Genomic DNA, 15,860 nt, shown 5'->3' with positions numbered 1-15,860 from the left:
CCCTTCCGTGATCACATGACCCCAGGACACTGCCGCCATCTTAAATATGAAGCAGTGGCCCGGCATGTGACTAACCTAACCACTACAGTCATTCACTTAAGCACATTGGCCAGAAAGGTGGGACAAAAGTCACTCAACAAATAGCCTTATACATTTTGGCACAATTGTGGTGGTAAGTCAGGGGTTATTTAAAAAAAAAAAATTATTAATTATTCACATTAAGAAAAAAACAAATACCATAAAATAAACAAACAGACAAATACAAACATAGAGATATGCAGACATATAGATATCATCATTCATGATTACAGTTATATATCAAGTCTTAAACACTCAACAATTTACACATTTGCCAGACTTCCTGTTGACATTATTGTTACAACTATTTTTTTATCCCCCTACTAGTTTTACATTGCTGTATTACAGTATATCATTGTTACCTAAATCTTCATCTTATTAATTTCAGTCATATTACCTAAATTGTAAATTGTTATTTTATTTGCAAGCAAACGGTCATTTTTTGGGGGGGCACCGGGCACACATTACCATTGAGCGGAACATTTTCAATCTGGAGCCGCAATGGCACAGTAGTTAGAATGTGGAATTGCAGGCTACTTCTGCAGTTCGATTCTCACCGGCTCAAGGTTGACTCAGTCTTCCATCTCTCCGAAGTCAGTAAAACGAGGACCCAGATTGTTTGGTGGCAAGACACTGACTTCATTAACCACTTAGGTAGGGCTGTGAAGCACTGCGAAGCAGTATACGAGTCTTAAGTGTTACCGCTATTGCTATTTCTGGGTTGATACTGCTATTTAGGAAGGTTCATGAACTCCACTTAACTAGGGTGGGGCTATTTCAGCCGCTGTACTTCCATACATGCTGCGCCACACAGCGGGTGTTCTCGCCAGCCAATTAGGGGGAAACGTAGCACGTGCCGCAGGCATAACTGTATGTCTTCTCAGTCAGTTCTTCCCATTTTCTCAGCCTTTCCCAAAGCTCCAGGCACCCCTGTTGTCACAGAGACCACTGCCACCAGCATCACCATAACCTGGGATTCCGGAAATCCGGACCCCGTCTCCTATTACGTGATCGAGTATAAGTCGAAGAGTCAGGACGGGCCGTATCAAATCAAGGAGGACATCACGACGACCCGCTACAGCATTGGGGGGCTTAGCCCCAACTCAGAATATGAGATCTGGGTGTCGGCGGTGAACACCATCGGGCAGGGTCCGCACAGCGATTCCGTTGTGACCCGAACGGGGGAGCAAGCACCCGCCAGCGCCCCCCGAAACGTTCAGGGCCGGATGTTGAGCGCTTCGACCATGATCATCCAGTGGGAGGAACCGGTGGAGCCGAACGGTCAGATCCGGGGATACCGGGTGTATTATACCATGGAGCCCGATCAGCCGGTCAGCAACTGGCAGAAGCACAACGTGGATGACAGTCTCCTGACCACCGTCGGGAGCCTTCTGGAGCATGAGACCTACACCGTGCGAGTTTTGGCCTTCACATCCGTGGGGGATGGCCCGCTCTCGGATCCCATCCAAGTGAAAACCCAACAAGGAGGTGAGATTTTATTTGGTCTAGCAGTCAAGGCGCCGGGCTAGAACATGGAATTCTAATCCTGTTTTAGGAATGAAAGGTGACTGGGTGATTTGGGGCCAATAATTAGGCGCCGGTGAGTTCCAGTCCCGCGTTAGGCCTGAAAGACAGCTGAATGACTTTGGGGCAATCACCAAGAGATGGTGAGTTCTGGTCCAGCCTTAGGTACATGAAAGTTGACAGGGTGACTTTGAGCCAATCACCAGGTGAGTTCTAGTCTTAGGCATGAAAGCTACCTGGGTGACTTTGGGCCAGTGGGTACTAGTCCCACCTTAGGGCGGAAATCCGGGAGGGTAACAATGGGTTTCACTCTCTGTCAGCCCAACCCATCTCGCAGGGTTGTTGTTATAGAGAAAATAGGAGGAAGAAATAGTATTGTGTGTTGGCAAGCTGGAGTAATTTATAATGGCAGGAGGTGGATGGATGAAGAAAGAGAGGATAGGTAGGTAGGTAGATATTGATGGATGGATGGAGAAAAAGAAAGAAAGAAGGGAGGGTGGGAGGAAGGAAGGAAGGGGTGGGGGAGGAAGGAAGGAAGGAGAGAAGGAGGGAGGGATAAAGGAGAAGGAAAGTGAGGAGGGAATGGTGAATGAGGAAGGAAGGAAGGAAGGAAGGAAGGAAGGAAGGAAGGAAGGAAGGAAGGAAGGAAGGAAGAACCTGTTATGGCATTTCCTTTGGTCCTCGAAAATGTCTTAAGAGAAGCTTCACTGCTCCACAACCATTAAACTAGTTTTCATGAGTGTCTACTTTATTAAAGGGTGCTTTGTATCGTGATAGATTTTAGTTTGCCATAGTATTAACTTTAACGGTGAAAGTTGAATGCTATAGGAGTAGAATAATTAAGGAGTGGCTGTCAGCCAAAAGAGATGGAATGCAAGAATGAATGGAAGACGGATGAATACATTTATCTGGGATGGTATAGGTCCGTGATGGCGAACCTATGGCACGCGGAGCCATAATGGGGGGCTGGCAAGACTTGTTGCATGTTTCAGCTCCAGCATGCGTGCGTATGCTGGCCAGCTGATTTTCGGCCTGGGGAAAGGCCGTTTCGCCCTCCGGACGCTTCAGGGAAGCTTCCATAAAGCCCTGCAGGCAAAAAAAAATCCCCCAATGGGCTAACAGGAAGTTTGGAAAAAAACACTTCCGGTTTGCCCATTGTGCTGGTTTTTGCACTACGGAGGGTTCAGGGAATCAGATATTTGGATATTTTTTTCACCTACCAGCGGGGGAAGTGCACATGTGTGTGTGGGGGGGGAAAGGCTGTGCACGCATGCTAGCACTCTCACAAACACACCTTTTGGCACACGAACCAAAAAAGTTTCGCCATCACTGGTATAGGTTCTCCTGCTTGAGTAGGGGGCTGGACTACAAGACCTCCAAGATCCTTTCCGGCTCATTCTATTCTCTTCTGTTCTAATTTTGGTCCTAAGCTGAAGACCGCCCATTTATTTCAGTTGTCTTCTCTCTCCTTTTCACCCACTCTCCCATCCTTTCCCTCCTTTCCCTTCACTAGTTCCTGGCCAGCCAATGAATTTCCGAGCAGAAGCGAAGAGCGAGAGCACGATTTTACTCACCTGGAGCCCTCCCCGCCAGGACATCATTCTGAAGTACGAGCTCCTTTACAAAGAAGTCAGCAACAAGCCAGGAACCCCGGAGGTGAGTCCACCCCCCCACCCCCACCTCTCGATCATAGCTGCACCTTTGTATGGTTGGCCAATTGCACAACGGCAGATAGGGCAGCCCTGTCAGATATCCTAGCCTCCCTTAATTTTAAATTCAGCAAAAACATGTGACATATATATAAAAAATTGTCCTATAAATCCGAGTTCCATGTATATTTATAAATGAAGAGGCAACAGCCATTGAGATCTCGGAATGTTTAAAATTTATTACAAACTACTAAAATTTATTAAAAACTACTAAAATAACAACAAGGGGGAGAAAGTAATGATTAATACACCCAAAGTATTGCCTCATAACTAGTGTTGGGCGAACCGAACTTACAAAGTTCGGGTTCGTGCTGAACTTTGCAAAATTCGGCATGCCGAACCTGAAGGTGTTCGCTCAAACACAGCGAAGCGCTGCCGCCTGGGAGGCGCTGCAAGCAAAAGGAAGTGGGGAACCCCACGAGGGGATTCCGGGGGCGGGGCTTTGATGTCACGGAGACTCCTTCCTGGCCGGCTGAAACGGGGAGGAAGGAGTCTCCGTGACGTCAAAACCCCGCCCACAGAATCCCATCGTGGGATTCCCCACCTCTTTTTGCTTGCAGCGCTGCTGCGGCATCCTTTTCCATAAAAATAAAAATAAAAGGAAGCAAAAGGAGGTGGGGAATTCCCCACCTCCTTGTTTATTTTTACAGAAAAGGATGCCGCAGCACCACTGCTGCTGTTCGGGTTCAGGTTCAGCAAACTCACCCGAACTTCACAGCAAAGTTCGGGTGAGTTCGCCGAACCCGAACTTCGTTGGGTTTGCCCAACACTTCTCATAACCCTACTCTACCCCCTGGGAGACAAAGAGGCAATACGCAAAAGATAAAGAATTGACTCGCATATACACAGTGGGTAAAAAACCCGCAAATGGCAGTGTCCAGGCAGGTAGGCAGAGCCTCGCACTCTTTTCACGACCGGCTCTACGATGATTGACAGGCACGAGTGAACTGGGAGCATCTCATCCCTGCTCACCCCTCTTTGCAAGCGCTTTACAGCTCTTGCTGCCATAAGAAAGTTCAAGACATCCTTAAAGATCCATCTCATCCTGAGCACCACTTTTTTTTTTAACTGTTACCATCTGGCAGACGGTACCGGATAATAAAAACAAGGACAAATAGGCTGAAAAACAGCTTCTATCCCAGAACGCAGTAACTATATTGAATTCTACGTTATTGTGCAATAGCAATGCAATGTCAGGGGTTTTCAATTCAGTTGTATAGAATGTGAACGATGTGTGTTTGTGTTTTATTTTTATAGTTATAATCGGGGCAGATTCCCATTCATGCCGCTAAGGGTGCACTGAGTGCGTAGCCTCATTTCTCCTGTGTGTACATCCATGCCTCCAAGCGTGTTTTTGCTTCTACGCATGTGGAGGAAGCATGTGGAGGAAGGGATGCGCACAAAAGAGATTTTGGTGATTTTTTTTGCTTCTGCGCATACGCAGCGCAACTTTCGCTACCAGTTAGCCATAATTATCCGTACTGGTAGCAACCCAATACAGTGGTACCTCATCATACGAACTTAATTGGTTCCAGGAGGAGGTTCATGAGGTGAATAGTTCGTAAGATGAAACAATGTTTCCCATAGGAATCAATGTAAAAGCAAATAATGTGTGCAAACCCTTCAGGAAAATCCCAAATTTTAGAAGGGAGGCGAACAGAGGGCAGGGAAGAGCAGCTAAAGGGGGCGGGTGGAAGAAGCAAGGCTAGGCTAAAGGGTGAGTAGGAAGGAAGAAAGGCAAGGGGGGCGCCCCTCCCTTTTCTTTCTTAAAAAGACACCGTTTCAGTGCCTTTGCAAGCACGTTGTTCTCTGCAAAATCTTTCCTCCAAGCTGCCCCTCCCTTTTCTTTCTTAAAAAGACACCGTTTCAGTGCCTTTGCAAGCACGTTGTTCTCTGCAAAATCTTTCCTACTCCAAGCTGCCCCTCCCTTTTCTTTCTTCAAAAGACACCGTTTCAGTGCCTTTGCAAGCACCTTGTTCTCTGCAAAATCTTTCCTACTCCAAGCAGCCCCTCCCTTTTCTTTCTTCAAAAAAGGGGGGGGAAAGAAACCCCTTCATCCCAGCAGCAGCTGCTTGGGTTCGTAAGGTGAAAATAGTTCGGAAGAAGAGGCAAAAAAATCTTAAACACCAGGTTCGTATCTTGAAAAGTTCGTTAGAAGAGGCGTTCGTAAGATGAGGTACACTGTACTGTACAATGTACAGGCCGAAGGTGGCATTTAATTTCATTGATACAGGGTATACAATGACAATAAAGTAAATAATCTCTGTCCTTTTATTTCTGGCGCTTGTTTGGCTTGTCAACCCTCACACCCGCTGCCGCTCTGCAGTTTCTGAAGACGTTTGACCCCGTGACTTTTTTCCTGGTGAAAGAACTCAACCCCAACACCGAGTACGTCTTCCAGTTGGCGGCTCGCTCGACTTTGGGCCTCGGGGCCCCGACATCGGAGGTCAGGGAGCGCACGCTGCAGTCTAGTAGGTATCCCTTTTCTTACCCAGAATTCTCTGAAGGGATCACAGTCAGGCAGGAGACGCCACGACAGGGGGTCGAGGTGTGGAAATGGCGACGAGGGTAGGACACCGGGGAGAGCAAAACCGGGCACTGTCCGTGCGACCCCGTAGGAGTTAAACAAGGAGCTGATTTTCTGGGTACGGAAGAGATGGAGGGTGGGGAAAGTGTTTTGTGTGACTAGGTCTGGTTTATCCCAGGACACAAAGCAAAATGTTCTTGGGCTGTGTTTCGAGGGTCCTGTCGGCCATTCGCCAGTCTGTCTGTTGACTCACTCTTAAGGCTGCCTCCCCACACACAACCCAACTTGAAAACATGGCATCTTCGGTAACCAGGATCACTGGCAGGGGGTGGACTAGGGGTGAGACGCTACCTGTTTGGCCTGGTTTCGGGTGTAACAGTAGCGGCGTCTGCCAATGGTTTTGGAGAAGCAGTAACGGCAGCAGTGTGAGGCTCCACCCGGATGCCGCCATTTTCCTTTTCTATTTTTAACCCTCTGGTGTGCGCAAAACCTTCTGCACATGCGCAGAGGGTGAAAAAGTGTGCGCTTCTGAGCCAGTAGGGAAGGTAAGTAGATTTCACCACTGGGGGTGGACGTCCTGCCACCAAGGGATGTAGATTTGTGAGCATCAAATCCTGTGGATCCGAGGTTGGATGGAAGGGGAGGGGAAACACCCGGAGTGTTACGGATGATTTCATGAGTGTGGTTTTTTTGAGAGAGACCTTCCCCCCCTTACGCCTTCCTCCTCTTCCTTCTCCCATCATTCACTGTCACGGCATTTTCCCTCCTCCCTCCCACTCCCCCCGCCCTCCCCCCAAAAGAGAAAGTATGATGGAGGGCATGGGGGCACAATCACGCCACTGGGAGCTTTATCTAGTGCTGGTTTTAGTTTAATGGATTGTCTCCTTTCACGGTTGCACCAGGGACAGCACCAATCCTGGCTGGCAATAAAATATGAAACTTGGCTTTAAAAAAAAGAGAATGAGGTGGTTTTCTTTATTGTCTTTTTTCCTTTCTTTCTTCCTTTTGGGTTTCCTTCTTTCTTTTTCTCTTTCCTTCCTTCCTTCCTTCTTTCTCTTTCATTCTTTTTCTCTCCTTCCTTTCTTTTTTTCTTTCCTTCTTTCTTTCTCTTTCTCTATGCTTCCTTCTTTTCTTCTTTTCTTTCTTTCTTTTCCTCTTTCTTTTTTCTTTTTTTCTCTTTCCTTTTCTTTTTCTTTCTTCCATTCTTCCCTTCTTTGTTTCTCTCTTTCTTTCTTTTTCTCTCCTTTCTTTCTTCCTTTCTTTTTCTTTCTCTCTTCTTCCTTTTCTTCCTTCTTTCCTTTTTTCTCTTTCTTTCTTTCTTTCTTTCTTTCTTTTTCTCTCCTTCTTTCCTTCCTTCCTTTCTCTTTCTCTCTCTCTTTCATTCCTTTCTTTCTTTCTTTCTTCTTTCTTTCTTTCTCTTTCTTTTTCTTTCCGTTCGTTCTTTTTTTTTCTCCCCCCTCCAACAGCATGAATGGCTGTGGCTGTTCTTTGTATTTCTGTCTTCCTTCATCTTTACTGTATTGAACTCGGGTTGGTGGGGTGGGAGGAGAACTTGCATTTTGTCCTCCCAGGAAGCCTCAAAGTAGGACAACTGCCCGGCCAAAGTTTCCGATACCTTCATCTGCCTTTTTCTCGTGGTTCTTTCTTTTCCGGATTCTATTTTCTCTGCCTTCTGTCTCCTCCCCAACGGAGAAATTTATCTTTACTGCAGACTGTGGTTGTAGACCAGTCGCCACCGCTGCTGTGCCTTGTACTCAGTTCTCCCACAATCTGGCTGGGGCTGATGGGGATTGCAGTCCAAGGCAGTTTGGAAGGAAGGGGTCTGAACCTGCAAGCCTTAATTCTGGTATCAGGATGAGGTCGAAGGTCTCAAGTTCATGACATGAATGTAGTTGAGGTCTGGGGTCTTTGCAGTCTCCCCGAGCTTGGTGGTTTTCCTGCAGACGTTTCAGGACCCGACCAGATAACGTCATCAGTGTTAGAAGGGAGTGGGGTCTGCTCTCTGTTTCTATACTGGTAGCTTGGCCTAACGGTCTAATCAAGGAACTACCAAGAGCCACGTGGTTCTTAATATCGACAGGGCAAGCCACTCGTGTATAAACAGAGAGCAAAGCCCACTGGTGATATAGAGCCGGAGTGGCGGAGTGGTTAGAGTACAGCCCTGCAGGCTACTTCAGCTCACTGCTAGCTATAGTTCAGCAGTTCAAATCTCACCTCCGGCTCAAGGTTGACTCAGCCTTCCGTCCTTCCGAGGTGGGTCAAATGAGGACCCAGATTGTTGGGGGCAAGAGGCTCATTCTGTAAACCGCTTAGAGAGGGCTGCAAAAGCACCATGAAGCGGAATATATAAGTCTAAATTTTATTTATTTATTTATTTATTCATTCGACTTCTATGCCACCCAATCCCAAAGGACTCAGGGCGGCTTACAAAATGATAATACAAATACAAAAGATACAAAGCCATAAGAGAAGTCGAATATAATATCTAAAACTAACCCCATGATAAAACCCATTTATTATAAAAAGACATAATCAAATGCACAGGCGCTAGTCATACAATTTGGCCATGAAAGATGTACAATTCGTGGCCCCCAGGTCTGCCGGCAGGGCCAGGTTTTCGTGGCCTTACAGGAGGCCAGTAGGGAGGGACCAGTGCAAATATCGGGGCGTAGCTGGTTCCATAGAGCTAAATGGCTATAAACCCACAAGCTCGGGGAGCATGAAGGACCCCACAGTTCAACCCTGACCTACAAATATTCTCTTCTTGGTAGAGTGTGTAAATGACCGTTCCTTTAGCCAGATTGTTAGAATATTTATAAGTTTTTTTAAAAGGACTTTATAGTATCAATGGGAACATGGCCACCTAGTCTCAAGGAATTGGGCATTGCTTGCAGGATGCTGCTTAGCTTTGGGGAGGGGGCAAAGCAGAGGGGAAACTACCTGGAACCAGGACCCGATTGGGGCCCATTAATTCATTTTCTGTTTTTACATTCTTCCTGACTGCAATTAATGGGGCCACCATACAACCAAGCAACTCCTTCACTTTTCTCAACATCTAAACCTATTTTTTTTTTTTTTTGCAATGATGGGAAGAAGGGATTAGGGGGGGGTGGGTGAATTAATGTCCTTTTTTTAAAAAAAAACCCGAGATAACGGTGGGACAGTGGGTGGATTGAAAAGAAAAATAGGCAGTTGGAAATAACCAGGCGCTGATTCTGATTGAGTGATTGTTTGATTTGGGCGTTGCTTTTGTGTGTTGTGGTTGATTGGGTAGGGGGTGGGAGGGTTGTAGGAAGTGTAGAGAAGAGGTCACGGTGGAAACGGCTGTCGGTAGCTGGGAAATTGTGTGTTTTTAATTGGAGAAACGTGAAAGGAAAGGGTCTTTGACCCATTGGTCACTCACCTGGGAGAAAAGGCTGAGGAATTTTCTGGCCACCCATCACTGTCAGCCTCTCTTGAGAAGGGTCTTGGGATAAAGCCAAACCAGGAATAATCTCCTTGGTCCTAGCTTGAGGTCTGGGGCCAAGGATCACTCCTCCTTCCTTTCCCCTCTTCCTTTCTCCCTCTGTCCTTCCCATCCATCCATCCATCCATCCATCTATTTCTTCCCTTCCCATCCATTTGCTTTCTCCTTCCTTTTCCATCAATCTCCTCCCTCCCTCTCTTTCTTCCCACTCATCTATTTCCTTCCTTCTCCGCCCATTCCCTTTTTTCCTTCCTTCCACCCACCTATTTCTTTCCTTTGTTCCCCACCCACCTATTTTCCTTCCCACCAATTTATTTCCATTCTTCCTTCTTTCCCCACCCATTTATTTCCTCCCTTCCTTCTGATCCATTGTTTCCTTCCTTCCCATTCCTTTCCTCCTCTCTCTCTCTCTCTCTCTCTCTGTCTCTCTCTGTCTTTCTCTTTCTCTGTCTTTCTCTCTCTCTTTCTGTCTGTCTCTCTCTCTTTTTCTCTCTGTTTTTTTCTCTGTCCGTCTCTCTTTTTTTCTCTCTCTCTCTGTCCGTTTCTCTCTGTCTCTCTCTTTCCCTCCCTCCCACCAATTAATTCACAGCATCTCTGCTTCAGGGGGGGACGACCTGGTGCGAGTGGGGTGGTCGGTGGTCTTGTAACCCCCTGAAAACCTGTCTTTTGTTTCCTGACTGGCTGCTGGAGGAAGGAGCCCAATTTCTTCCCTGTTCCTGGCGGCATCCTCTGGCGTTCACGCCTCCCAACTTCGTCAGGCTTCTGTATTCCTCCTCTTCCTTTCTCTTTCTTCCTTTCTTTTAACTTGTTTTCCCCTCCAATGCAGCCTTCTCCTCATACAGCCTCCCTGCTGGGTTTCCTTTCCTTTTCCTTCCTTCCTTTCTCTCTCCCTCTTTCTGTCTCTCTTTTTCCCTCGCATGGCACGCCTGTCTGATGCATGGATGCTTTTTCTGCGTGGGATATATATATATATCACATGGTTTGTTCCCTCCTTCTCTTGCTTCTCTTTGCTCCCAGGGCATATCTGCATATTTTCAGCTTGTCCAGATTTCGCTTCCCTAATTCCTGCAAGGATTTCCAATATTCAGCATGCCAAGGTGATATTTTCAGAAAACATTTAGAAGTGGGGAGAGATCTCCCTTTGCATTTCAGTCAAGGTTGACACTTCTCCACCTTTTTCTGAACCAAAATGTACTTCTCAGGTTATTAAGAGGCAGCGTCATGCTAGGTTTCCAAGAGGAATAATTGCCCCTGAATACATAACGTTGGAAGGGATGATTTAAAAATGTTATTTTATGCAGAGCGTTCGGGAATATGTGCATATCTTACGGGAACATTTCCGCTATGTGCATAAACCAGCGTGATTTCTTTATTTTTATTTTTTTTGCCAGTGTGTCATTTTTGGAGTGACTTCTAATTTATTTATTTACTTAGCGTAAGACACTTAGAGAGGTCATGCAATCACTGATATGCAAATTTAGTTTAACTAAAGCAGCTCATCAACTCTGTGTGAGGACGAAAACCGATGCCAACCAGCAGGTGGGAAGTGTGAACACTGAACAATGTAGTAGAAAGAGAGAAGGAGGAGAAACAGAGACAGAAAGAGGAGAAATAGAATAGAAGACGAAAAGAAGAGAAGGAGAATAGAATAGGAGAGGAGAGGAAAGAAGAGAAGGAGAAGAAACTGAAAGTGAAAGCTACAGAGGAGAAATACAGTGGTACCTCATGATATGAACTTAATTGGTTCCAGGAGGAGGTTCGTAAGGTAAAAAGTTCGTAAGATAAAACAATGTTTCCCATAGGAATCAATGTAAAAGCAAATAATGGGTGCAAATCCTTCAGGAAGATCCCAAACTTTAGAAGGGAGGCGAACAGAGGGCAGGGAGGAGCAGCTAAAGGGGGCGGGTGGAAGAAGCAAGGCTAGGCTATAGGGTGAGTGGGAAGGAAGAAAGGCAAGGGGGGCGCCCCTCCCTTTTCTTTCTTCAAAAGACACCGTCCTCCTAGTTAATTCAGTGGAGTCTTTTCCCCCCTCCAAGCCACCCCTCCCTTTTCTTTCTTCAAAAAAGGGGGGGAAAAGAAACCCCTTCAATCCAGCAGCAGCTGCTTGGGTTCGTAAGGTGAAAATAGTTCGGAAGAAGAGGCAAAAAAATCTTAAACACCGGGTTCGTATCTTGAAAAGTTCGTTAGAAGAGGCGTTCGTAAGATGAGGTACCACTGTACAATGGAACAGAATAGAATAGAATAGAATAGAATGGGTCTTCTTAAAAACATCCAGTGTTGGAGCAACCACAACTTCTGGAGGCAAATTGTTTCGCTGATTAATTGTTCCCACCGTTAGGAATTTCTTCCTTAGTTCTAAGTTACTCCTCTCCTTGTTTAGTTTCCACCCGTTGCTTCTTGTCCTGCCCTCAGGTGCTTTGGAGAATAGCTTGACAACCAACACCCACTCTTCCTTGTGGCAATCTCATTGCACCACAGATGTATATGTATTATTTCCTCTTCTTCCCTTGAATTATAAATTTACTGAAGAGTGAAAGAGAAATGCCAGACTATTAAATCTACCAGGTCGTCCTCCACTTAGAATCCTTGGTTTGGTTGAGTCAGTCTTTCCTCCTTCTGAGATAAAATGAGGATTCTGTCATTGTTGGGCTGACTCTGTGAACTGCTTAGATAGGGCTGTAAAAGCACAATGAAGCGGTATATAAGTTCAAGCGCTATTGTTTACCATGGTGAATCCTTGAGTCGTCAGACTGAGCGGGATCTGTGGGATCTTCTCCTGGAGATATCTCCCAGGCTTGCTTTTCACATCTGGAACCTTTTCTATGCAGATATGCTCATTTCTTTTCCTTTCCTCTAAGGCAGGGGTCTCCAACCTTGGCAACTTGAAGACTTGTGGACTTCAACTCCCCAGAATTCTGGGAGTTGAAGTCCACAAGTCTCCCAAGTTGCCAAAGTTGGGGACCTCTGCTCGAAGATGTCCTGCCACCGCACCTCTGCTTAGCTTTTCCCCCTATCCACCCATCGGCCTCCCGTTTGCGAACATCTTTGGTTCCAAGCCCCTCATTGCAACCATCCCTCGCTTGGCTACTACCCCTTCCCTCTCTCTCCCCCCAGCCTTGCACGGCATGTCTTTCTCACAGCCCTTCTCCACTAAAGTGGGAGGGGGGCCCAAGCATCAACCCCCGAGATTTTGTTAAAAACAAATCCATTAAACTAAAGGTAAAGTATTCTCTCTCTCTCTCTCTTTTATTTATCTTGAAACAACTTGGCGTTTAACTCTTCAAGTACCAAAGACGGTAGGCTCAGATGCCTTAGAGACTCTCTAAAATGTGTCCCAAAATCAAAGATGAGGGGTGGGGGAATCAAATTCTTGGAATGGGAGGAAAAAAATATAGATTGTCCCAATTCTTCTAAAATCCATCTTTTGGCTAAGTCGTTTCGATAAGTCCTTTCTCGCGCATCTTTTCACACATCTAACTAAGTCAACGTTGACTTAGATGCGTGAAGGATGCCAAAGTACCAAAAAACTTCCATTGACACATGGAACCATTTGACTATATAGGAACCCCTATATATTAAAAAAAAGGTTTGGTGAAATGTAGGTTTGGTTCTTTTGTGTGTGTTTTTAAAGTATCCAGTGGCTTGACCTTGAGGTCTCCAAAGTCTATGGTACCTAAAGGGTTAAAAAAGATTTTTAAAATCCTTATCGCTTTGGTATGAAAGCTCAGTCAGGGTCCGTGTGTGAGTCTTGGACGGTCCACTTTTAACGCGTGTGAAAGTGTTCAGAAGGTGAGTACCGATTAATTCACAAATACAGCCCAACCTGTTATCCCTCTTGCAACCCTCTTAAAATGGACAGTCCTTGTATCCCACTGTGCTTGGGATGCCTGCCCACTCTTCTCAGTGAGAAGAGAGCGTAGTGACCACTGCTATATGCAGGCACAAAACACACATCACCATCCCTGCGCTTAATCTCGCTTGCCCCCTTGCAAGTGCCTGCCTGCGTGCAAACACCCACACGTGTGCCTGCCTCCTTGAATTCACACAGGTTGGGCTGGATTGTGAAGGAGACTCCTTGTGGATCCTCTTCGACAGCAAGGCCAGCGTGGGGTGGCCCCTTGGCCCAGATGGTACGGCCCAGGCGAGTCATAGAACGGAGCATCCCCTTGGCCCCTTGGCTTAGCCAGAAAGGGGGGGGGAACCCAGTCTATGTTTTTTAATCTGACCTGCCCCGAAGTGGATGGTTTAGAAGGGTGAGTGGACAGACGCCCTATCACACACCCACACGCCCCCCCCCCCCCGATGCTGGGAATCAGGTTGGCAAAAGTTGGAAGTCTACATTTGGGGGGGCTGCCCTTCTTTCCTGGGAGTAAAAGTTTTACCGGATTGAGGAACTCCGATGTTTTCAAAACCACCCAGAATCTGGTAGGTCTTCTTTTATTGGGTTTATTGGTGAGGATGAAGGAGAGGAAGGTTAGATAAGGTTATCTCAGTAATAGGCTGCTGCCCACATGGGTAGGGGGACGCAGTGGGGATGATAGGTTTATGCACTATTTTTTGAATACTTAATAGTTTTTTTATTGCCCTTCCTTCTGTAGTCCCTTATAGTATGATCCTTAATTACTTTTAAAATAGGAAATAATTAAATAGTAAGTTTTTTACCCATAAATGCTTTAATCATTTTAATCATTATCTAGGACTAAACTTTTATAGCAATGAAAGAAAATTGAGCTACTTGCTAAATCTGTTATCATACTTGAACCTTGTGGGTTCAGTACTAAACCTTAAAATGTTCCTGTGCTCCTCAACCAATAATGCTGTCTATCATTTGTCCCTTTTGTGGCTATTCAGATAATATGACTTAACTGAAAAAGAGTTCAGGCACCTATTTGAAAACTTATCTTGGTTAGTAAGCCACTCCCACCCAGTTACATGACGTTTAAGCCACTGCCTGGTCACATGATTGTGAACCCACTCCCACCTGGCCACATGGCCAGCAAGCCACTCCTACCCGGTGACATGGCCATCAAACTACACCCACAAAATAAGCCACATCCACAGTGAGGCAGCAAAAATTTTGGCAGCCCATCACTGGGTTATTTTGTTGAGGATCGTGGGTAGAAAAATTTGACGGGCACAAATTAAGTATTAAAACCCATTCCTCAGTTGGGTTACCAAAAGATCTCTCTTGTTTAGCCTGAATAAGCCATCAGCTTATTCAGAGCTTCTTGTTTGGCCTTGTTTTATTCTTCAGCTTGTTTAATGCTTCTTGTTTAGCCTATTCATTCGTTTAGTGTCTCTCAAACCTGGCCTCTTAAGACCTGTGGACTTCAACTTCTAGAATTCCTCAGCTAGCTTGCTGAGAGTTAAAGTCCACGGGTCCAAGTGTGAAAAACATGGATTTAAAACTATTTGCATGGCTGCCTCAGGAATTCTGAAAGCACTGCAGTAAGCATACAAAACGTTCGCCAGATCAGTCCTTGAATACAGCTCATCCGTCTGGAACCCACACCACATTTTGGACATAAACACTCTAGAAAATGTCCAGAGATACTTTACCAGAAGATCCCTCCACTTCTCCACTCACAACAGAATACCCTACGCAACTAAATCCTAGGTTTAGAACTATGTTGCCTTAAACACAATCTAAACATAGCCCATACAATCATCTGTTACAACATCCTTCCTGTCAACGACTACTTCAGCTTCAACTGTAACAACACACAAGCACACAACAGATACAAACGTAAAGTAAACTGCTCTAAACTCGACTACAGGAATACAACTTTATTTATTTATTTATTTATTTATTAGATTTGTATGCTGCCCCTCTCTGTAAACCCGGGGAGGCTAACAACAGTAATAAAAACATCATATAACAATCCAATATTAAAACAGTTAAAAACCCTTATTATAAAACCAAACATACATGCAAACATACCATGCATGAAATTGTAAAGGCCTAGGGGGAAAGATTATCTCAGTTTCCCCATGCCTGGCGGCAGAGGTGGGTTTTAAAAAGCTTACGAAAGGCAAGGAGGGTGGGGGCAATTCTAATCTCTGGTTCCAGAGGGCCGGGGCCGCCACACAGAAGGCTCTTCCCCTGGGTCCCGCCATGCGACATTGTTTAGTTGACGGGACCCGGAGAAGACCCACTCTGTGGGACCTAACTGGTCGCTGGGATTCGTGCCGCAGAAGGCAGTGCCTGAGATAATCTGATCCAGTGCCATGAAGGGCTTTAGTAATCGAGTAGTTGATGCATGGAACTCACTACCAGACTCTGTAGTATCATCACCTAACCCCCAAAACTTTACCCTTAAACTATTCACTGTTGACCTCTCCCGATTCCTAAGAGGTCAGCACCAGTGTACTTCCATCCCCCGTCCTAATGTTTCTTATTGTATCTTTGTATACCACCAATACGTACTTGACAAACCAAACAAATAAAAACAAAATAAATAAAATCTTGAGAAAAACATACTTTCCAGATAAAAATGGGACGTTGAATGAGGTCCTTATTCTTTACCCAAATTGTGGTAAGGATAATTTGCCAAGC

The 15,860-nt window shown here is 45.7% G+C and overlaps 1 protein-coding gene across 1 annotated transcript in view; it reads left to right on the top strand.

Annotated features, from left to right (window-relative positions):
• The window catches only part of PTPRS (protein tyrosine phosphatase receptor type S), a 301,225-nt gene that overhangs the window by 174,395 nt on the left and 110,970 nt on the right, over window positions 1–15,860 (top strand). The window contains exons 8-10 of the mRNA XM_070744606.1: window positions 985–1,566; window positions 3,116–3,258; window positions 5,638–5,782. Of these exons, the coding sequence (XP_070600707.1) occupies window positions 985–1,566; window positions 3,116–3,258; window positions 5,638–5,782 (870 nt within the window). The remainder of the gene's footprint in view (window positions 1–984; window positions 1,567–3,115; window positions 3,259–5,637; window positions 5,783–15,860) is intronic.

Source organism: Erythrolamprus reginae, chromosome 1 (assembly GCF_031021105.1).
Source record: "Erythrolamprus reginae isolate rEryReg1 chromosome 1, rEryReg1.hap1, whole genome shotgun sequence".
In the NCBI taxonomy this organism is placed as follows: Eukaryota; Metazoa; Chordata; class Lepidosauria; order Squamata; family Dipsadidae; genus Erythrolamprus; species Erythrolamprus reginae.
Note: the sequence above shows the minus strand (reverse complement) of the source record. Positions and strands in the feature narration are given on the sequence as shown.